Source organism: Pipistrellus kuhlii, unplaced genomic scaffold (assembly GCF_014108245.1).
Source record: "Pipistrellus kuhlii isolate mPipKuh1 unplaced genomic scaffold, mPipKuh1.p scaffold_m20_p_20, whole genome shotgun sequence".
Taxonomy (NCBI): domain Eukaryota; kingdom Metazoa; phylum Chordata; class Mammalia; order Chiroptera; family Vespertilionidae; genus Pipistrellus; species Pipistrellus kuhlii.
This window is the reverse complement of record NW_023425516.1, coordinates 773,671-796,545: the sequence shown is the minus strand read 5'-3', so window position 1 is coordinate 796,545 and position 22,875 is coordinate 773,671. Positions and strand designations below refer to the sequence as shown.

Below are 22,875 nucleotides of genomic sequence, written 5' to 3'. Positions count from 1 at the left end.
AGGCAGGAAGTGCGACCTCCCCCCGGGGCCCGGGGCCTTCCGGAGGGAGTGACGTCACAGGCTTCCCGGTGTCAGAGGGCCTGGCCCGCGCCGGCCTGAGCCGGGACACGCGGGGCACACGGCACTGACCCCGCCCTCGTCCTGCCCCTCGGGGCTGCTCTGCCTGCCACTCGGAGGCCAGCCAGCCGCCCAGCACAGCTCTCCATCTGCTCTTTGTTCCAGGCCCTGGATCTTAAATGGGGAGAAAACGAGGATAGGAACATTTCTTAATTAAGGAGGAAACCAAAGAGACCTGCTGTTGGGCATTTCACAAAGGGATTTAGGATGAGGGTTTTCCTCTCCCACTGGCAGCGCCAGAATCAGGAGGAAAAGTCTGAGAAAGTCTAGAGTAGGGGTGTCGAACTCAATCAGAGAAGGGGCCAAAATCTAAAATCCAGCCTAAACTGCGGGCCGAATGGTTTACTGAACAGTCATAAACTGTCATTGTGATGGAAACACAGCGGAGTGCAGTGATGACAGCGTGGTGCGGGCCACATTGCAAGGCCTGGCGGGACGGATTTGGCCCGCGGGCCTTGTGTTTGACACATGTGCTCTAGAGCGTCCCAGAGTCCCAGGGCGGACAGAGAAGGGAAGGGGAGCCGACCACGGGCCGGGTCCCGGGGGGAGGGCCTGAGGCCGGGCGGGCTGCAGGGAGGGGCAGCTGGGGTCTCTGGCCCGGCTTTCTCAGAGGGAGCTGGGACAGATGGAGGGATGGGGAGGGACAGGCAGAAGGGAGCCCACAGGCGGGCAAGAGGACGGTGACATGCTGGGTGGGAGTGTGGCGTCAGGTTAAATGAGGTCCAGGGTCAAGGCTGGGTGTAGGAAGGACACGGTCCTGCTGGGCTTGTGGGTGAGAGAGGGGGTGTGTGTGTGGTTAGAGGGGGACAGGGAGGCTCATGCTGGGCCCGGGGCCTGCCTGCATCGGGGGGAACATCGGGTCCTCGTCGGTCTGGCAGCCCACGGACCTCACGGCGGGGGGTGCAGGCAGGGGAGAGGCGGGCCCCGGCACACCTCCCTGCGGCCCTGGCCCAGGGCTCTGGGCCCCGGGGGAGGCACAGGGGAGAGGTGAGGGCCCCAGCGGGGAGGGCGCCGGCAGGCCGGGCGGGGGAGACGGGCTGCTGGCCGAGGCATCTCTGTGATGCTGGAGGAAAGGGACAGGAGAAGGCAGAACAGAGAAGGTTCTTCTCAGGGGGACGGGAGAGCCGGGGGGAAAAACCACCTGGGAGGAGAGAGGAGGAGAGCGGTGAGGAAGACGGAGGAAGCACCAGGCAGCAAGCACGGGCAGAGAGCCACGGCCCCCGCTCCCCGGCCTCCCACTCTGACCAGCCTCTCCGGGGCCACAGGCCCAGGACCCCACAGCCAGCTCCCCTCCGGCCGGGACGCCTGCAGCCGGGCCTGCCCCGGCGGCATCTCCCTGCTACCTTCTCCACCAGCTGCCCCTCGGCCCGCCTCCCGCGAGGCTGCACCGTGATGACGACGCCCTCCGTCATCCAGGCCTGGGCGCCGGCCCCCGCGGCCCCCGCCGCCCCCTCCGCCTCGGGCGGGATGCCCAGCCGGCCCTGCAGCTCTGCGATGAGCCGCTCCTGGGAGGGGGTCCTGCTCAGGGTGGCAGGGTCCAGCCGGCGGCGAGGGGAGGGCTCCCGGGACATGGGGTGCGCGTGGCCTGTCTCCCGGCTCCTCCTGATCACGGAGCGGATCTGAGGGGGGAGGGGAAGCTGTCACAGCCCCACTCTGGCTCTGCCCGCCGCTCAGTCCACACTCGGGTGCCCGGGCAAGGGAGGGCTCAACCAGGCGGCCAGGAGCTGAGGTGGGCGGAGGCGGGGCACAGCACACTCCCAGCACACAGCTCCTTCTCAGCGCTGACCTTGGGCAAGACCTCCAGGGGCCTGGCTCCTCCATCCTTGAAATGGGTTCGCATTTTCTCGGCTGCCTTAGAGGTTACTATGAGGACTATTTATCTGAGAGCATGGGAGTGGGCACTCTTAAAGGGACACAAGGCTTTTTCTTTCTTTTTAATTTGTAATAAAAAATGTGGTCATTCCTTCCAAATCTTCTAACCAGCTTTTTTCCTTATTTATATCCTTGTTTCCTTGTTTAACCTGCTGGTTTGCAGTGGTTTTGTCTTTTTGTTTCGTTTCGTTTCTGTAAAGTAAAAAGCAAGTAGCATCGGCCACGCTCCCTGCGGCCGTGCGCTGTACTCCGAGCACATCCCGGCGTCAGTTCCCGGAATCCTCTGGACAACCCGCGGGGAAAGGCCTGCCTTTACCCCATTTTAAAGATGAGAAACTGAGGCTGGCGGGAGGTTGCCCAAGGTCAGAGGCAGCAGGTGTCGGAGGCAGGGTTTGTTTTCAGTTCTATCTGGTCCCAAAGCTCATGCTTTCACCCCGTTCGCGAACATGGTCTCCGGATGGCAGGGGCGCCCATCTACAGGGAAAAGCCCAGACAAGCAGAAGCGGCTGTCACTCAAAGCGATTCCGGGCGGGAGCGGCACTGGCCCAGGGGGCCCAGGCGAGCGCTGGGCGGTCACAGGCCACGGGCCCAGGACCCCGGCCAAGCAGACATGCGCAGTGGAGGCGGCATGCGGTTAGCCAGAGCGGCCAGCTCGCGCCTGCCTGGCCGGAGGTGGAAATCCTCTCGGTGGCGGGCGAGCCCGGGGCCACGGCACGTGGACGCTCCGGCTGTGCCTCGGCGGTGCCCGCCGGCCTCCGGGCGGTCTCAGGCCCCCCGGGCGCCGGCATCTCTCCAGCCGACTGCTCCCGGCCCACAGGAGCCGGGCGGCGGCCCTCCGGCCCCGCGGGCTCCGGCCGGGCCCCCTCCGGCTGTCCACGTTGCTTCGTGAGAGTCCAGGTATCCGGGAAGACGACCTGACAGTCTAGGGCCACGACGGCTGGCTCCGTTGCTTCCTGGAAGCTGGGCGTCGCTCTGTGGGGGGTCTCTGGCCTGAGCGCCTCCAAAGCCCACGGCTGCTCCCACGTGGCAGCCAGGGCCTCCTCTGACAGCCCTTCGGGGTCTCCCGGCTCCTGGGGACCTGCACACCCGGCTCGGGGTCCAGTGTGGCCCGGGGGAGCCCAGGCGAGCTCACTCTTGAGGTTTAGCGCGTCCCTCCAGCCTCGAGCCTGGCTCTCTGCACCCAGCGGCCCCAGAGAGCCCTCCTCAGGGGGAGACCTTGGGTTGGGGGTGTCAGGTGTCACCCCGAGGCCAGCCAAATCAAGCCAGCTGGGGGCCATGGGAGGTAAGAGGCCCTGCCCGTCCTCATCATCCTCTCGGCAGAGGGCCTCTGCAGTGTGACCGTGGCCTCCAGGGGAGGGTTTAATAGTGGATGGCAAGAGCACAGAGGGCCCGGGAGGAGGAGGAGGAGGAGGAGGAGGAGGAGAAGGAGAAGGACGTATGTGGTGTGAGGATGGAGCTGAGCTGGGCGGCAGCCCCAGGGAGTTCAAGGCCACAGAAGAGGAGCTGGTCTGGAGGAGGAGAAAGACAAAAGGCAGAGGGAGGAAGAGAGAAACGGGAGAGGTGAGGAAGACGCTCCCTGCAAGGAGTGGGCTCGACCTCAGGCTCCGAGAGCCACCGTCTGTATGGCGGGGCGACCGTAAGCTGGCGGGTGAGGACGGGGCCTCACAGACACCCAACAAGGTGTTCCTGGGCCACGTGTCCTCGGCCCCCAGGCAGCAGGGGGCCAGCCCCATCGGAGCAGGCAAGAGGGAGAGAGGCGCAGTGAGGGGCCATAGGAGAGAGTGACCGGGGAGGTCAGCCCGGCACCATCAAGGGACAGTCAGCCGCCTCCAACCCAGAGACCAGCCAGATTCTCGGCTTGGTCTCTCCCAGACACCCATCTTCCCTCATCCCGAGACCTTGGTCAGGCCTCAGCTTCCCACGGGCACCCCAATGCTGGCCCTCAGAAAGCCCCGGTCGAAAGGGCGCGAGAGCAGGGCTTCCTTAGGCCAGTGCCTGGCCTTGGCTGCTCAGAACGGCCAGTAGCTCACGCCCCCACCCCCAAGCCCCACCTGCATCTCCCACAAACCCCAGCTGAAGGAGGTTTGGAGGCACCACCAGGGCCAAGAGCGCATGGGCCACTTGCTCCCCTTCTCTGACTCCCCAAATCACGGGCCAAAGGCGGACCCACGGGGAGAGTGCAGTGAGCGGCCGCAGGAGCGTTCGGAGGCACCGCATCTCTGGACAAAACGTCCGGCCTGGCAGACGGGGGCGCCAGAGGGGGGAGGGGACTGGCCCGGCAGGCAGGTTCCCCGCAGACAGAGCCTGAGGGATTCAGAGGCCCGTGGACAGAGGGGCAGGCGGGAGGCTGGCACAGAGGCCTTGGACTGAGACGCCGGAGGAGGAAGAAAGGGACGCGCTGAGAACAGCCAGCGTGGGAGACGGGGCTCCGGGCAAACGACCTCTCAGGCCCCAGATCCCAGGCCCCGTGGCCGCAGAGAACACCACCCCCACCGAGCGCGGCCACACAGGGCCCTTTGTTTGCCTCCCGCCCGGGCCGGGAGCTGGGAGCACGGGGAGGAAGGAATGTCTCCGCCTCGCGGGCTCCAGGCCGCTCAGCGCCCCCCGCTGGCTGAGCCCTCCCGCCCCCACATCCCAGGGCTCTGCGGGATGGAGGAGAAGGCCTGGGACACGGGCGGGACGAAGGGGCTTCGGGCACCTTAAAATCCGACAGGGAGGCCATCAGCTCGTCCAGCTCCCGGGTGGCGGAGGAGGCCGAGATCCGCGTCTGCTGCTGGCTGGAGGTGACGCGCTGGGGGCTGCTCATCTCGCCGCGGCTCACGGTGATGGCGGGGCTGCAGGCGGGCAGTGTCAGAGGGAGCCCAGTCCAGCCCCACGCTCCCCCCGTGCGGCCCGCCCCTCCTCAAGGAGATCGACATGCCAGCTCTGACACTGGGGTCCCAACCCCAAGCCCGGGGAAGCCCCCCAGCTCCCGATCTCTTCCGGGGGAGGAGGTGCTGTCGGCCGGGGGAGAGAGCTGACGTGGGAGAAGGGAGGACACACAAACAGCAACTTCCCCAGGTAGACGCCTCTAGGCATCCAGCCCAAGTTCAAGCTTGCCCGTGGCATAAGCCTCCGTGACACTGCGTGCACAGTGCGAGCGCCAGAGACACACGGTCAGCCCCGGAAGAGCTACCACTTAGAAAGCTCACCATGTACAGCGCCTGCTGAGCCAGAAACCACGCCACGTGCTCTACATGGAGGACCGGGTCGACCCCAGGGAGGCAGGCGGCCCATCCCCATTATCCACAGCCCCAATCCCATTTTGCAGGTGGAAACATTAAGGCTTGAGACACTTCGTAAGGGCGGAGCCAAGGTCTGAACCCCACTGTGTGGCTCCAGAGCCTGTGCTGACTGCCCCTCAGCTCCAGGGCCCTCAGCCTGCCTGGCGCCTGTCTCTTCAGGCGGCGGTGGCTCGAGGAAGCAGGAACGGTGCCCGGGCAGCTCCCCCATCCGCCCGAGCCTGGCGCGGGCGGCGGACCGCAGGCTCTTACGGAGGGGACGGGTCACGGGCACTCACACGGGGCTGGGCACGGAGCTCTCCAGCTCGTCCAGCAGGCTCTCCACGCTGGGCCGCACGTCCTCCAGGCCGCGGGCCCCGTTCCGCTTGGGCTTCTCCTTCGCCGGGGGCCCGGCGCCGCCTGCCAGCAGGCTGTTCCCCTCCGGGGCGCCGTAGTGAGGGCTCAGGGCCCGGGGCAGCGGGGGGCTCGAGTTGGCCTCATCTTGGGAGAGGGAGAGAAAGACCGCTCAGCCTGAGCCCTCTCGGGACGGGGCGAGGCCGGCCTGCCCGGAGCACCCACCTGCGGGGAAGCCCGGGGGAGCACCCACCTGTGGGGAAGCCCGGGGGAGCACCCACCTGCGGGGAAGCCCGGGGGAGCACCCACCTGCGGGGAAGCCCGGGGGAGCACCCACCTGCGGGGAAGCCCGGGGGAGCACCCACCTGCGGGGAAGCCCGAGGGGAGCACCCACCTGCCGGGAAGCCCGCGGGGAGCACCCACCTGCCGGCAAGCCCACGGGGAGCACCCACCTGCGGGGAAGCCCGGGGGAGCACCCACCTGCGGGGAAGCCCGAGGGGAGCACCCACCTGCCGGGAAGCCCGGGGGAGCACCCACCTGCGGGGAAGCCCGTGGGGCCGTGCTGCACGGCGTTCAGCTCCAGCAGCAGGCGGTCCAGCTCCGAGAGGTTGCTGCCCAGCGAGGAGCTCATCACGGTGGGCGAAGGCTCGGCCGACTTCTGCTTGTTGGGGAAGCTGAGACAAAGGGAAGGTCGCCCTGAGCGCACGCCCGGCGGCGGCCGCCCCGCTCTCCAGGGGAACGGGCAGGGCGAGGTCTGCCCCGGCGAGAGGCCTGAGGGGGGATGGATGTCCTGCCTCTCCGTTCCCCGCTGACAGGGGCGATGTGGCGGGACGGCTGGTTTGGTACGGAGCCCGGAGATGGCAGTGACCAGGCCGCCAGGAGGCACCACGAGCGGCTGGGAGCCTCGGGCCTTCTGTGATTTGGTCCATGACCCAAGGCAGGACCCCGCGGGCCCGGGCCTTGCCTCCTCCCTGGCCTCGCTGCCTCCAGCCCTGGCCGGGCCCCAGGTTCCCAGGCAGGAGGGGAGGGGAGGGGAGGGGAGCGGCAGGGGTGCCCAGGCAGGAGGGGAGGGGAGGGGAGGGGAGGGGAGGGAGGGGAGGGGAGGGGAGCCCAGGCAGGAGAGGAGGGGAGGAGGGGAGCAGCAGGGGTTCTGGGCAGGAGGGGAGGGGAGCAGCAGGGGTTCTGGGCAGGAGGTGAAGGGAGGGGAGCGGCAGGGGTGCCCAGGCAGGAGGGGAGGGGAGGGGAGAGGCAGGGGTTCTGGGCAGGAGGTGAAGGGAGGGGAGGGGAGGGGAGGGAGCGGCAGGGCTGGCGTACCTGTAGACGTGCTCTTCCTCACCGGCCCGAGCGCAGGGGGGGCCCAGGCCGTCCTGGGGCGTGGGGGCACCGCACGGTGTGGCACTGGAGCCGTAGGCGGGCGGCAGGGACTGGGGCTGCGGGAGGAGAACGCTCAGAGCCTCGGGGGAGAAGGAACAGTCACCCCCAGGAGGCTGCCGTCTCACCAGGGAATTTCCACCCTGGGCTGGAGGCAGGTGAGTAACACTCGGTCACCGCCCCTCACGTGGCGGCTGGTGGGGAGAGCCCTCTCCCTCCCCAGCCCGTCCCTCCCTTGGCGCCAAAGCCCCGGCCGCACCTGCTGGTGGAGGAATCGGGGCGCGCTGGGCTGCCACTGGTCTAAGGGGTCGAGCAGCGCGCCGTTGAGGGCCTCGCTGGACGGGGGCGGGGGCACCGGGGGCGGCACGGCGATCTCCTGGTACGTGTGGCTCCCGGTTGGGTAGGAGTAGGGGGTCTCCTCCGACAGGAACACGGGCCGCTTGGAGATGTGGGAGGTGGTGGACTCCAGGTCCTCCAGCAGCGCGTCTGCGGGAAGCGGGAGGGTGAGCAGCGGGGCCTGGGACTCCCCCAGGCAGTGCCCGCCGGCCGGCCGGCCGGCACCAGGAGCTGAGGAGACGGGCACCTGCCCCGCCTCAGGTCAGGAGACACCGGCTCAGCCAGCCTGCCTAAGAGCCAGCCCAAAGCTGACCTCCTCCGTCCGTCCAGCCCCACGGGGGTGCTCGGAGGCTCCCGGGCTGCCTGCGGCTCTCCTACCTCCGTGGGCCCCTTGTTCCCTCCGGACAGGCAGGCGGAGCAGCCGGCTGGCGGGAGTCAGCGATGCCCGCCTGGAGCCGGTGCTCTGACTCCGCGGGCAAGGCGCAGAGGACGGTGGGAGGGGCCCCACGTCACGGGGAGGGGCCGTCTCAGCCCCCATCGAAGGGACCCTGGGTGAAACCTGCCTTCCTGACGGGCTGTAAGCAGAACCCAGGTCTGAGAGCTCCTTCCAGGCTGCGGGGAGGTGTGTGGGAGGTGGGGGCTGGGACTCGGCTGGTGCAGTGTTTCTACCTCCTGGGCCAAGCCTTGGGGGGGTGGGATGGAGTGGAGGGGGTGGCAGAACTACTCCGTAGGCTGTTTCTGCAGAAGCCTGGCAAGCAGCCTGGCCGGAGGCTCCAGGGCCCCACTCTTCTGCTTTTACCAGCAGCAAGGGAGCCGAATCGGCCCTCGAGTGCAAGCTTCCATCACCCCCCCTCCCGGACCTTCACCAGCCCCAGAGGGCCGGCCCACACGCCCACCGCATCCCTGCCACCCCGGGGACTTCTCACTCTCACCTCTGGCGGCCTGACCTGCGCGGGACAGGCCCGGCCCTGCACAAACTCCTGAGAAAGCAGTGGCTGCACCACTGGCATTTCCTAGTGGCAGGCGCAGTGGACGCACTCCTGGCCTCAGTAACCCTCCTATTACCCCACCAAGCGGGACTCTGAGGCTTCCTTTACAGACAGGACACCAGCTTCTGCAGGTGGTGGGACTCGTCCCCCACCACCAAGCCAGTAAGTGACAGGAGGTGACTCCTCAGAAGCCCCCAAACCTGGCCTGTGAGAGGCGCTGTGATCACTAGCCAATGCCACATTTAAACGGTACAACCTCCTGCAGCAAGGGCCCGGCTCTCAGGGCTGCCGTCCGTTCCCTCAACCCCACCCCAGCTCAGAGAAAGGAAGAGGGAAGCAAGGCCCTCCGGGGGCCCTGCTCTGTGGGCCACACCTTCTCCCGCGGTCTCCTTCCCCCACGGCCAGCCACACCTACCCCTGGCTCCTGCCCAGCGGTTCAGGGGGAAGCTGTTCCACGGCCCAGGAGCCCGGCCCCCGCAGCCTAGGACCCTAGGACAGGGCTCCTGACTCCGAGGAAGGTCAATGCCTGCACTCCTCCCACTCCAGGTCCTTTGGAAGAGACCTGGCTTCCTGTCTCCAGCGAACCGGAACTAGAACAAGCCAGTGTGTGTCTAGGTAACAGCAGAAAAGGAACCAGCGCCCAGGCCAATCCCAGTGGCCTCTCCACAGCCCCACCTGCTGCTCTGGCTTCCCGCAGAGTCCCCCTCCCTCTGGGCCCAGGCCAGCAAGGGTGGGGCTCCTCCTTCACGGCAGAGCCAGCGGGAGAGGCCAGAGGCTCCCCAGAGCAGGCAGCAAGTGCAACCCCCGGGGACAGGAGCGGCCGCTGTGCTTGAGCGCCCACCACATGCCAGGAGCTTCCCACACATGCCACTAGCTCAGACGGTAAACTGAGGCACAGAGGCAGAGGCACACCTCACACTGCCAGAGCCAGCTGCAGTGACCCAGCTGGGATATGAACTTGGGGTACTTGGGTCCCAAACACTCAGAAGAAGACAGATGGGTAACCTTCCCTGTCAAACCAAACCCTCTGCATCAAACAGCCCTCCTTGTCTCAGTCTGATTACTGGTTTATGGACTGGATGCTGGTTTACCATTTCAACGGGCTCTTTCTACAGATACATCAGCTGGTCGGAAGGCGCAGTCCCGGAGTACAGAGACAAAAGGCCTTAGGTTCTGGAGCTGAGTTCAAGCCCCAGCTGCCCTCTCCATGGTCCATGGCCACACAGCAAAGCCACTTAGCTGCCCTGAGCCTCAGTTTCCTCAGTCAGCGGGGTTTACACGGGATAGACAGATGCCATAGTGCACATCGGATCTTATTTGCTTTGTGAAATTCAGAAAAAGATCTCCTTCGGAGGCGATCAGGGTGGGATGCAAAGAACTGACTCCTCCTAAGTCTTCTATGGGCAGAATCTGGGCAAGACATGAAAGGAAGCCCTTGAAGAGAAACGCAAAGTAATAAAGTAGCATTCCAAGCGAAACACTGTGGATGTCAGGGAGAAAGAAGATACATCATTTTTCCAAACTCCTGCTGAGAGGAACCCCCGCGGGACACAGTCACGGGGTCTGTGGTGTACTTCCCCCTCTCCGCCCTCCGTCTCTGTTCAGCGACTAGACAGGGCCCGGTGTCAGCGTCCCCCCAAAACCTCCCAAACACCTCAGGGAAGAGCGCCGGGAGCACGGGCAGCCCGGAGGACACGCCGACCCCTGCGGGGGGGTTCCTATGGGTGCAGCGCCTGCTATCTCACGGCGCAGTGGTCACAGCCAAGTTTCCCTGCACGTTCAGCAGACTCCTCCCCTGCTGAGTCAACCGAGTGGCCACGAGGACTGCACAGAGTTCACCTGCAGGCGGAGCCCACAGGGAAGGGTCCCCAGATTTCAGCTCCATCTGCCGCCTGGCACCCAGCTCTATGCACCCTGGGGGCAGGCTCAGAGCTTCCTCCCACTCATACCCCAAAGAAGGCGCCAGAGAAAACGGGGCTGCCTGGGCAAAGCAGGAACCGAAGCAGTCAGGGCTTGCTCATCCAGGATGAGGAAGGCCTCAGACTTCCGCCCTCCCAGGCCTGAGACCCTCCCAAGCCCGCCGCGGGGCTGCCCCGGCATGCTGCAGCAGGAAGCTCCCCGGCTGCCGCCCCGATCTGGAGGAAACCACCTAGACCCCCAAAGCTTCTCGCTTCTCCGCCAGCGGGGCACGTCTCTTCCCACGCGTGTGGAGAGAGAGGTTCTCTCCAAACTGGGGCCCCAGGGGGAGGAGGGGAGGGCGCTGAGAGCCAAGTCTCCCGCCCAGCGAAGGCCACTCGGCTGGGCTCTGGCGGCGAAGGGGTGCAGACCTTCGCCCTCCCCGCCAGAGGGCGCTCCTGGCCCGCCGGCTCCCGCTGCCGGAGTAGCCGCGGTAACCTCGGTAACCTCGCGCGATCACCGATTCGGCCGGGAAGACCGGGAGCCCCGCCACCGATGCACGAGGGAGACTTCAGTGCCGGGAGGCGGGGCTGCGGGGGAGGAACGGAGCCGGCTCCGAGGAGGCGCACGAGGCGGCCTGGGTGCCCAGCCTCCGGCCGTGCCCGGGGCACACTATCATTGAAGGTGCGACCCCCGAGTGACGCTGGCCCTGAGGACCGCTCCCGGATGCCACCCCTCCGCAGACAGACCAGGGGCAGGTGCCGGACCCCTTCCCGAGGCCGTGCCTGGGCCCAAGCAATGCTCAGAGCAGCAGCGGCTTCGGCCTAGAGGCACCTGGGGCAGGTGGCTGGGGGCAGGGAGCATCTGAACCAGGCCTCGCCCAGCCCCAGCCCCAGCCCCAGCACCGAGCCCCTAGCAAGAGAGTGTAATCTGACCTGAGGACCTGCTGGGAGCGGCCGGATCTGCGGCCTGGGGGTGAGGGTGGGGGTGGGGTGTAATTAAGACTCAAGCGCCTCCAGCTGCTGCCCCTGGAGGGAGGGGACCCAAGGGCTGGTCTGCCCGCATTCCAGGACTAGCTAGCCTAGGGGTGCAGAGCAGAGGAGGGAGCCCCAGGACCCCTCATTCTCCAGACTGGCTCTGGAGACTCGGGCTGACCTACAGAGAATTAATGAACCCTTTCCACCTCTAACCCCAACTAGTGCAGAAAAACAAGTCAGGGCTCTTTTGCAAGACTGGCTTCCTCCTACTCAGACCACTTCTCAGGATGCGATAAGGGCTATCGAGAGGCCTAGCGCTGAACTGACACCAAGAGGGTGAGATAAACGGGGAGTGGTGGGTGTGGAGGACTCTGAGCCATCCCCCCTCCAAGCTCTAAGAGAGGGGGGTCTGAGTCACGCTGACTGCTTCGTGGCTGAGCTGCCCAGCCAGGCTGCTTAGCAGTTCCCGGGCCTTGGTGTTCTTGTCTGTCAGATGGGAATTCCACCCCTTAGCTCAGAGGGGTGAGGGTTACAGGAGAACACGGGTACAGTGCTTGCGGAGCCCCATGCTGGAACACACACACGCTCAGTACTTGGGGGCTAAAGCAGCCGGCGCTCCCTGCCGGGAGGCGGTTACCCCTGGAGGGGACAGAGGAGGCCTGCCCAGCCCATCCAGCCCGGGACAGGATGCTGTGGTCCTGAGCCAGGAGTGAGGGGCACTGTTCTGGGGAAACCAAAGTCACCCTGGAGAAGCCTCCCCGACAGGTCTCCACGGTGGAAGAGGTCAATGTGGGGTGTCATCGGGACCAGAGCCCACACTGCCACACCTGCCCCAGTGCTGGGCCCCTCCACACTGCTCCACTTGGCAGCCCCAGAAGAGACGGGCCATCAGGAAGACACCCCCTCGACAGGCCTCGGAGAGGCCCACCGTGAGAACAAGACCTATCAAGCCTCGGTCACGGGTCAGTGTAACTCAGCTCTCGGCGCCCCAGCCGGGCAGGCAGTGTCCTAGGAGCTGCCAGCGGAGGGAAGGAGCAGCGACAGCGCCTGAGAGCTCCTGGCGCGGCTGTGCGTCCTGCCATCTAGTACGAGACCGAGACCGGACTCAGGCGGCATCAGCTCAGCCAGTCCCTTCCCCACCGGTTCCGGGGAGGCCCAGCCTATGGCCCCAGGAGGTGTGGGGTCCCCTGCTGAGCACCTGCTGGGCCTGGGTGGTCTCCAGCAGCCAAGCGGGCTGGGCCTTCCAAAGGAAGGAGCTATGTAAACAGCAGGCCCAGCGCCCCATGGGTGTCCTCGGCCCCTTCCCAAAACTCCTCCAGATTAGGAAGGAGAGAGAACAAAAGGGCAGGTCTCCCCTCCCCCAGCCCTGAGCACACAGCGGTGAGAGCAGAGGTAATCCAATCCGCAGCAGTGGGGTACTTTTGCTCAGTGAGTAAGTCCCCAGGAATGGGGAGCTGGTATATTTATCCTGATAACTGTCCTGGGAGGGAAAGGCAGATCTGTGACCAGTAAGGGCCAATCCACAATGAGGCCAGATCTGCTCCCCCGCCTGGCCCGGGGACCCAGGACCTGGACACGGACTAGGAACTCGGGTCCCCTGGAGGGGCTGCCCTGCCAGTTGGGTTCTTGTCAGCTGTCTCCTCTCCAAGAGCTCAGCTCTAGAGAAAAGGGCCGTTTGCTCCATGCCACAGTGCGGCAGCTTGAAGGAACGGCGGACTGACAGGAGAAGACAGGGAGGAGCAGTGAGCTGGCAGCCGTCAGTGGAGACACTGCCAGGAGGCCCCGCCTGCCGGGCGCCCGTCAGCAGGTGGCACCCCCTCTCCGGGTCCTCCTCTTCTGTAAAAGGCAGAACCCCGTTTGCCCCACGGCTGGGAGCACGTTCAGGGGAGGAGATAACATAATCTCGGGTGGCATTTACAGGGGCGGGCAACAGTAGGTTTACAGCTGTAATATAATAATTAATAAATAATAAGACAAGGATAAACTGTTTCCTATATTCAACTACAAACTTACTTTTGCCAACCCCTGCAGACTGCACCTTTGAGCTCTTCAGTTTGTCTAAATCATTGCTATCCCAGACAGACTGCTCTCCCTCGGGGCTGGGGAAGAACCGCCAAGGCTGTAGTGTCATCTACATACTTAATAGCTGTGCCCGGGGGTTATGAACTCGGCCACCATTCTCCTCGGCTGACTCACGCCTCACTCACCAGGAACTGCCACTCTACTCACAGCCGAAGGAAGTGTGGGCTGGGGTGACACACGGGAAACGGAACCGGGGAAGGGGGAGGCTGTCTTCCAATCTGCGGCCAGGAGAGGTGGGCGCGTGGCCATGGAAGGTGCTGCCATTGCCGAGGAGGCTGGCATGAGGCGGGTGTGCCAGAAGCGGGTTTCTTTATTGGGTGCCTGGCTTGCGCCCAAGGTCACAGAGCACAAGTAACCAGAGGCTCAGAGAATAAAGGCAGAGAGGCAACGCCGGAGGGCACCCTGAGCGCCAGGCAGAAGCCTGACCAAGCCAAGCCCATGTGCACCAGGCACCCACCCAGAGCCCCTCACTGATCAGGCCTCCCAATCTGGGGGGTCCCAGGAAGGTAAGCAGCCCAGGTTTACCCTGCCCACCTCCACCTCCACCCCCACCCGCAGGCGCAGAAGCAGGTCCAGGCTGGCAGGAGAGCAGCCTCTTCTGCTGTAAATAACTCATCTCTGCTCCAAGTTATTTCTGTTGTAAATAACTCATCTCTGGTCCAAGATCAGCAGGCCCTCCCATCCCCCCTCCCTGCCCCACCCCCACCCCCGGAGGTCCCAGAACCACCGTGAACACATTTCATTGTCAGATTTCATCTACCTCCTCAGGTCACCAGACTCCAGACTTTAAGGTCAAGTCTAGGGCGCATGTCCAGGCCCATCCCACATTCCTTCCATGGGTAAAGGCGGGTTTACGTACAGAAAGAACCTAGAACCCAGAGGCTCAAGCGCTGAACATTTTGTCAGCTCTGCGAACCACCCAGCCAGCCTGCGAGCTGGGTCCCTCCGGGCAAGTCCGTCTGCGGCCAGCGTGCGGGGCTCCTCGGCCTCTCCCAGGACGGCAGCAGCAGAGGCCGGAGGGGCGCAGGGGTGAAGTCATCCTCCCTGGGAGACTGCGAGAGAAAGTTCAAAAGTTTGCCTGTTCCAGGAACGAGCGACTTCAGAGCACTAGTTCCCCTCGGCAGCCAGGCCTGACCACGGAGCTCAGCCCAAGGCGCTTCCCGGTCTCAGGCAGCCGCCACATGTCACTGCTCACCGAGTCGCATCAGTTCCTCCTCCACGGCCTCTCCCCGTTACCTCCCTCCCCCCCTTCCTTTCCACAGCAGGCAGGCAGCGGCTGGGACCTGCATCAGAACCCGCCGGGCCACCTCCCGCTGCCCGCGGGCTGCTCCGGGCGCTCCGCTCGGTCCTGGAACAGACACCAGCGGTTTGAACGCCGTGGAAGCCCAGCTGTTTTGTGGGTCCGTACATCCTCTCCCCTCTCCCTCTGGATGGGGCCCCCTCGCTGGATCCCAGCACAAACCCCTCGACGAGGAGACCTTGTTCCTCAGACCCTCGCAGAGCGCACAGGAGTCCCCGGTGAGAAAGTGTGCAGCTGCCCTGAGGGCGGGGACCTCCTATGCCTCCGCGGTGACACAGGGGAGCCTCCGGGTAAATAACCCCGCAGCGCTGATGGCATCTCCCGTAAGGACAGCAGGAGGAAGTGGAGCTGGGACTGAGGCCAAACATCCTGGGAGCCGGGACAGGCCCGTCACTCTCCCGGGCCTCCTTGCTGAGCACACCCTGACCTCGCCCCTCCGGCCTCGGGTTCACGCCAGGTCCTCAGGGAACATCAGCTGAGTCCGGAGGCCTCCCACTCCGGCAAGGACAGAGGCAAGAGAGAGAATGTCAGGCCTAGCGCCCCACCCCTCACCCCAGCCCTGCTGCCTGTCACACTGCTGGGGAGCCCCGTGGCTTTGAACCTGGAACCAGAACAGAAGGAGCTGCCCAAGCTCCAGGAGAGCTCTCGGCCTCGGCCTCAGAGGAGCAGGCCCGGGAGGAACAGCCTCTGCTCCTGCCTCAGAGGCCTGGGCTGGCAGTGCCACACAGGGAGCCAGAGCCAGGGGTGGGCATAAAAGGGAAGCCATCCTCACAGAGCATCTACATGACGCACCCGGGGCACCCCCATTTCACAGAGAACAAGGCTCCCGGTGCCCAATGAGTGCGCTCTGCAGGCAGATGGAGCCCGCACGAAGACAGCTCTGCCTGGCTGAGCCCACCCACTCCTTCCACGGCACCCACGGGGAGGCCACCCCCTAAAGCAACCCCAAAAGCCTGGCCCCGGGGCTGCCTTTCCCCTCTGCCCGGAGCCCCTGGTCTCCTCTCCCTCCTCCCTTCTCGGAGGCTCCGAGCTCGCCCATCTGGGCTCACTCGCTGCTTACAGGCCAGCCTGCAGGAGTGTTTCCTCCCAGCGGCCTCATCGAGCAGCATGATGCAAGATGGGGCTGCCCCAACACTGACCTTCACCCCCTCTTGCTGCCAGGCAGCTTTCCGATGGGGACGGAGAGGGGCCTGGGCACAGAGCGCGGTGGCGCCTCAGCCCTCAGAAGCCGGCAGAGCGACAGGTGGTCAGCTCCTCTGAAAGCACTCAGCACCTCCCGCGGGGAGAGGACCTCGGGCCTGAGGAGCAATGAGCCGTGACCGCCCCGTCATAGGTACTGACAGCGGCAGCTCGCTTGCTGATAGTTTAGAAAATGGACTGAAGCAGGGTCAGGAGCACCAGGACCACCGGCCCAGCCACAGGGTTCCCTGTGCTTCTCGGGGAGAGAAAGCTCGAGCGCACAGAGCCAGGTGCCCGGGAAGGAGGTGGCAGCAGGCGAGCCTCGTCCGCCCTGAGTGTCATCGGAAGGCTGTGTCACTGTGGGTTGCACGTTGGACAGTCAGGGACTCTGAGAAGGAAAGGCAGGCGGGAGAGGGCAAGAGCCAGAGCCAGCCGCCCTCCATCCCACAGCTGACCTGTGACACTTCCACCTCCCTGGACACTCCTGTGCCTCCCAGCCCCGGTCTTCCCGGCCCCACAAGTTCTCCTGGGGCCACAACTGACTCTCAGCACCGCCTGAGAAAGGGGGTGGTCCAGGAAGGGCTGGTTATACGCACGGGAGCCCCAAGACTTCTCCCAGGCTCTCCCAAGCTTCTCTCATTCCCCACGCTGAGGCTCATCCCCACGCTGCAGGATCATTCCCACATACAGGCTAGTCCCCACGCTGCAGGCTCATCCCCACACTGGAGGCTCGTCCCCAGCTGCAGGCTCGAACCCACGCTGGAGGCTCGTCCCCACGCTGCAGGCTGACTGACCGAGGCCCTGGGAGGATGGCATCTCTGGTTTACAAAGGAGGGTGCCTAGAGCCACTGTCCTGAGGACACAAACTTCCCTCGAAGCCCAGACCTTGCCAGCTCGCCACATGGGGAACGGCCTCTTGCTGGCAGGGAGGCAGCCGAGGCCGCAGTCCTCATGGCCTTGGCTAACCAGAGTCACACTGGGAAACCACAAGAGAAAAAAGGAGGAAAGACAGACTTTCCTGAAACAGAAGCATCCAGAGACCTGGGCTGTCGTCGGTCTCGCCTGCCGGGCTCACCTGGCGGGGCTCCACAGTGCCGAGGCCACTGTGGGGACAGAACCAAAATAAGACCCTGGAGTCCCTACAAGAAGCCCGCCGACCCCAGAGGAGGCCCAGAGCCATCAGGCGGCCAGCCTCAGGGAGAAGCTCCCGGCGCCCGTGCCCTGGGCCCCGCGGCAGACGGTCCCCGGCTCCAGCGCTGGCCTCCCCCGACCGTGGCAGCTGGTCACACGGGGCCTGAGGGGCGGGGAGGGTCCACCTCAGTCCTGATTTGGGTTGTATTGGAGGAGACACTGGCGCTCTGGGCATTCACCCCAGCAGAGCCAGGACAGATGGCAAGAGCAGTGCCTCGCCATGGTGCCAAAGACGTCAGAGGATGCCCCCAATGCACACACACAGACACTCCCAAATCGGTCAGGAAGCTGGATTTTGAACAGTGGGGACTCCCTCCTGATGAAGCAATGCGCAGAGGGGCATCTGGGTGACTTCCCCTGGACCCTGGGTTCTGCAGCGTCTGCGTGGGATCTTTCTCACTCGGAGGGGCCACGGGGGCCACGGGGGCAGGCCAGCAAAAGTCAGGAGCATTGACCCCATCCCTCTGCACTGTGTCTGCTCTGTGCCCACAACAGACAGGACCAGAAATCCTGTGCTTCGTCCCCAACAGCTATCCGAAATCAGGGAGCCTGTGGGGACCCCGCATCCTCTGATCGGAACAACACTGCCGCTGGGGCTGCGGCCTCCCCTGCCTATCTCTGCGCCCAGACAGGAAATAGTTCCTAAGGAAGGAGCAGGAGCCACCGGCCGCTGCCCTCTCGGACACCACTTTCCCCCTTTTTCAAAGTGGAAGTCTCTGTCCCTGCCCACCCCTCCCTGCTGTGCCCCAAACTCCAATGTCTTCCGGGGCACCCTCCCTTGAGAGGGGTTGCCTGCAAGCAAAGGGGGTGCCCAGCCCCTCCACTGTTTCACCCCACACCGAGGTGAGGTGGGAGCCGGGGTACGGGGAGTCCACTCTCACCGGCTGGGAGCGGTGGCTGTTGGGACAAACGCAGCACAAAGCTGCCCGGCCTCCCCCAGGCGCCGCGTGCCACCCTCAGAGCCAGGGCAGCTCAGTGTGCAGTGGCAGACAGAGGAGGGACCTGGTGGCAGAGCCCAGGGGGCTCAGAACCGGAAGCAGTGATGCCACTGCCCATTTCACCCTCCCTTCGGCCTTAACGCCCCACCCCACCTGCCTTTTTGGCGAAACGGGAATTGCAAATGGCAATGGGTTAGCCCAGATAAATCCTCAGAGACCTCTTCAGCAATGAACTCTGATTCTCCCCGAGGGAATGCCACAGGCAGCAGAAGCAGGGCGGGTGAGGGAGGGGCCGAGAAGTGAAAGAGGCAGAGGTCACCAGCCTCGCCCTGCGGACTGACCCCCACAGGACTGTGTGGGTTGGTCTTAAGAAACAAGGGGTTTCCCAGGATGTCTGGCTTCCCGAGAGCTAGATACTGACCTACATCCCTGAGGGCAACCACTGGCTGAGCATGAACTCCAGGTCCCTCTCCCTCCTGGCCCTCCACCCCCTCCCAGCAGCTGCCTGGCCTCAGCAGGTCCGTGAGTGCGCTGCGCGGACATGTCGTTGAACTTGCTAACACTGCGCCTCTCGGAGCTCAGTTCCCTCACCCACAGAACAGCGTAGCAGCAGCCCGGAGCCACAGGGACGGTGGCACTCCCAGCCTCGCTCACGCCATCTGGAGGAACCAGTAAGAACGGGCATGAGGCGGCCAGGCACATGCCAGGCACACGTCATTCGCGCCCACCTCACCAGGTGCCACCCGACTGACCCCCCCCCCCCAGCAGGGGTAAAGAGCACCCAGCACAAACCCTGGGCTGCTGCAGAGAAGGTGCTCTGAGAGGTGCCAGCTGGGCAGCCCAGCTCTGCCACTGCCAGTTCTGGTGTTAGTGTGCCAGGACGACCACTGAGCCATCCCAGCGTTCACAGACTTGCCAGCGGAAGCAACCCGAGGACCAGATGCTCGGGGGTGGGGCTCAGCACACAAAGCCGGGAGGCAGGGCACTGCTGGTCCTCCCGGGAGTCCGGTCCAAAGGCCACCCTCCAGCTCCTCGGCTATCGGCTCTGACATCCAAGCTCCGAGGAAGGAGTCCAGGAGCGGCCGGGGAGTCCTTGTGGCGCCTGCCCGAGGGTCCACCCTTTGGGGCGGCACGGGCCTGGGCCGCCCTGGCCTTCCTCCAGAGGCCCTGGCCCTCAGGCGTGACAATGCCCGCTAGCCTCTGGGAGGCAGTCCCCTCCCCCTGCGGACTCCTCACCCCCCTCCAGAGCACGAGGCGGAGACAAAGGAACCTCACCCCGGCCTAGCCTGGCACCCGGGTGGCCTCCAGGACTGTGTGGGTCGCCGGAAAGGCCACACAAAGCGGTGCACACGTCCCTACAACACTGCTGGGGAGATGGGCCGGGCGGCTCATGGGCCAGGAAACGGGAGTCTGCAAAGTGAAGCCACCGCCGGGACCCAGCCAGGTGGCCGCCCTGCACCTCGCAGCTCACTGCTGGGTCCACTGGAGACAAGTCTGATCGCCTGATCACAGGAGGGGGCAGGAGAGAAGCAGCCTCATCTCCCCTCCATCCCAGGTGACTGCAGTTTCTGAGATGGCCCTGCTGGCCACTGACCAGGCAGCCACACGGCTGTCCAGCAAAGCCACTGCTGCAGACACACACAGCACAGGGCAGGCGGCACGGACTGGCCTTGAAAAACAGCGCCAGTGCCGCATACCTGCCTACCGCCTCCTCCGGCCCTCCGGCCCTCTCTCCCTGGGGCTGCAGCAGCTTTGCCAGTGGCGGCCCCAACAGCGCTGGGCACAGGCACACAGTCTCCCCAGGGAGCACCAACCTAGGCAGGGGGCGGCAGGCGGGGCTTTCTGGGCAGAGGACTGGGTAGGAGCAGAGGCAGGGGATGGAGCTCAGGGTACAAGTCCCGGCCTGGTGGAAGGAGTTAGGAGCCCAGGGCCTGCTGCGGAGTCTGGACTTAAAGGGCAAGCCCGGAGAGCGGCCGGCAGGACCAGGCTTGTGTCGGTCACTCAGCAGTCTGTGCTGGAGAGCCGGGGGGGCGGGGCTTGGCCGGAGGCGGGCCCAGAGTCCCTGAGCCCTAAGTAACAGCAGGTAACATCAACAAGGCCCGGTGACCGAATGGCTGAGGGGAAAGCCGGAGGATGCCTCCCACATTTGTTTCCTGTGAGAGGATGGAACAGGGAGGGCAGGAGGGCGAGCAGGAAAGAAGTGCAGGGCAGGGTCAGGTGACAGGGGCAGCCATCGAGGTCAGGCAGAGCCACAGGAGCCTCCTCTCCCCGCCCCACCCCGTGGCCCACATCCCCATGGACCTCCCGGGGCCCAGAAAGCAGCAGCTGGGGAGTGATAACAGGCTGCCACTCAGTCTGCTCTTCCTCTAAAACAAGTACTGGGAGTTCTCCCGCGGCCTGGGGAGCTGTGAACTGCCTGCTGTTGGCTCCAGGAATCGTCAGAGTCCGGGACTATCACGGTTCCCTCCCTCTGCCCCTCTGGCGAGGTGCTAACGTCCCCCACAGAAGGGTGAAGCCAGGTTCCTCCCCGGGGGCTCACCACCGGGAGGCAGGCTCAGACACAGTCTCAGGCTCTCAACTCTCCTGGAAACGCCCTTCAGAACGGGCCTGGGGTCCCGGGCCCAGCAGGGACAGAGCTCACCATCGGACCGGAGGGTACCAGAAGCCCAGAAGCTGGCTCCCCCTCAGCTGTCACACCAAAGCCACCCCAAAAATCATTCCACTGAGGAAGCCAGGACTGCTGGCCCTGGGGCTCAGGCTGAGTCTGATTGCAAATCCAGTTGGGAGGAGGACACGGGTACAAATCTTAGCCAGTGAACACACACACACACACACACACACACGCCTCCTCCCCGGGCCTTTGCACATCCGCTCCCTGTGCCTAGACCACGCTCCTGTATTCTTATCCCTGGAGACTTATCACAGCTCAGTTTCCTCCTCTGCACCAGAAGGATGAAAGCTCCGCCCGCCATGCCTCCCTAGACAAAGGGAATGTGCAGGTTTTATACTAGGGCCTCTTCTGAACAAAAACTCAAGTCTTAGTGAGGAAATCCTTATTAACATATAAAGGACGAAAATTTAGAGCTTTTTCTAAATGTCAAGGTTCCAATTAAGACACAACAGTTTAGGGTGCCACTTCCTCCAGGAAGCCCTCCCTGACCACATTCCCTGCACAGGGTTCAAGACTTTGAGTTCCCAAAGTGCTGCGCACTTCCCCTGAGAGCACGTATCAATCTGGTAGGAGCTGTCTGCCTAACTGCCTCCATCCCCAGCCTGAGACAGCTCAGCAAAGCGGGGGGGGCGGCTTTATCATCTCCCTCCACCTCCTCGCACAGGGCAGTGCCTCGCACATAATGGGTGCTCCGTGGACAACTACTGAGCGAACGCTCCCCCAAGCCCAGGTGCTACAGAGGCCGGCCCGCCACGTCGCAGGTGCCGCCGCTGTCTCCGTGGTGCTCACATGCAAAGCAAGCGCAATGGGGGACAGCAGCACACGTGCAGGAGCAGGCCCAAGCCCTCCCTTCTCGCCCGGGAATCCCCCTCCGCTGTGATCCAGTGACCACCAGCCCCCAGCCTGCAGCAGCCCTGACCTTAAAAAAGCCAAAGGAGCGCCCCCAAGGCGCTGTGGCCACAGCATCGCAGCTCTGTGGGCACTGAAGGTTGAAACTCACTGTGTGGCCGGCCTGGCTTCCTGGGGGGGGGGGGGGGGGGGGGGGGGCGCGCGCATCAGCGAGGGGCTGGGCTCCCAGCGGGAAGCAGCTGGAGGGAGTGGGTCCCAGGCAGTCAGGCTGGGCCGGTGGCACTTTCACTGGGCGCTGAGGAGGAGGGAATGGCAGCCCAGGTCCTGCCAGCTCATCCTGTCACACCTCTCCCCGTGGGGCAGGGAGGAGGGGAGGGATCTGGAACTGTGTCACTGGAACGTGTTACCAACACCAGCCCGTTGTGTGGCTGCGAAGTGGCTGATGGCATCGTCGATTACCATGACTAAGCCGGGATGAACAGCAGCCTCTGAGGACCAGGGTGCGGAGGGAAGCTCCAGGCAGGGAGAGGAAGGGGAAAAGATAAAGGTCCTTTATACAGAGGCACAGAGAATGCCAGAGAGAGTGAGTTTACGGGTGATAGGAAAGACTGAGACGCAGTGTGGTTTACAATACGCGTAGCCGTAGATGTCTGAACACAATGACAAAGGACCGGAGGCTGCATGTACACCAGAACCTCAGTTCTACAGCTTCACTCGTTCCGGAAGGCTGTCCAAGAAGCGATCTGTTCAAAACCCGAATCAGTTTTTCTCATTAGAAACCCTGTAAGCTGAGTTCATCTGTCCCAGACCCCGCGAGTCCCCGTTCTAACCGTCCTCAGCTGCCTCGATCCTGCTTCCTGAGCACTTTCACCCCTCAGCCACCTCAGCGCTCCTCGTGCTTTAAAAGTGCGCTAACTGGCCGAAACCGGTTTGGCTCAGTGGTAGAGCATCGGTCTGCGGACTGAAATCCCAAGTTCGATTCCGGTCAGGGGCATGTACGTTGGTTGCAAGCACATCCCCGGTAGGGGATGTGCAAGAGGCAGCTGGTCAATGTTTCTCTCTCATCGCCGTTTCTAGCTCTCTATCTCTCTCCCTTCCTCTCTGTAAAAAATCAATAAAATATATATTTTTAAAAAAAAAAAAAAAAAAGTTTAGGGTGGTGTGGACCCACTTATAAAAAATAAAATAAAATATAGACTATTATAAGTTAAACCCGTCAAACTTATAGCAACGATTTGGGGGTGGTGAACACAATACAAAATACAGAAGATGGGTTATAGAATTGTACACTGAAATCTATATAACTTTATCTACCAATGTCACCACAATAAATCCAATTAAAAAATTGTAAAACCCCATATAGCGACCACTAGAAAAGGTCAACCAATGAAGTATAGCTAAATAAGTAAATGGTGGAGATAAATGGAATTCTAACATTTTTTTTAATGAATCTAAAAGAAGGCCGAAAAATAAAAAAGAATAAAGACAGATGG

At 63.7% G+C, this 22,875-nt stretch overlaps 1 protein-coding gene across 10 annotated transcripts in view; it reads right to left on the bottom strand.

Annotated features, from left to right (window-relative positions):
• Positions 1–22,875, bottom strand: part of PXN (paxillin) — a 40,426-nt gene that overhangs the window by 3,576 nt on the left and 13,975 nt on the right. The window contains exons 1-10 of one of the 10 annotated variants that reach the window (XM_036449170.2): positions 8,716–8,762; positions 7,234–7,460; positions 6,918–7,057; positions 6,141–6,277; positions 5,549–5,750; positions 4,688–4,823; positions 2,652–3,497; positions 1,461–1,736; positions 956–1,258; positions 130–231 (exon numbers count right to left, since the gene is read on the bottom strand). In XM_036449170.2, coding sequence (XP_036305063.1) covers positions 130–231; positions 956–1,258; positions 1,461–1,736; positions 2,652–3,497; positions 4,688–4,823; positions 5,549–5,750; positions 6,141–6,234 — 1,959 coding nt within the window. In that variant the 5' untranslated portion in view covers positions 6,235–6,277; positions 6,918–7,057; positions 7,234–7,460; positions 8,716–8,762. Of the gene's footprint in view, positions 1–129; positions 232–955; positions 1,259–1,460; positions 1,737–2,651; positions 3,498–4,687; positions 4,824–5,548; positions 5,751–5,968; positions 5,989–6,140; positions 6,278–6,917; positions 7,058–7,233; positions 7,461–8,715; positions 8,763–13,379; positions 13,534–22,875 lie in introns of those variants that run through there. The other 9 variants (XM_045585380.1, XM_036449167.2, XM_036449166.2 and 6 more) reach the window with 9 other exon arrangements.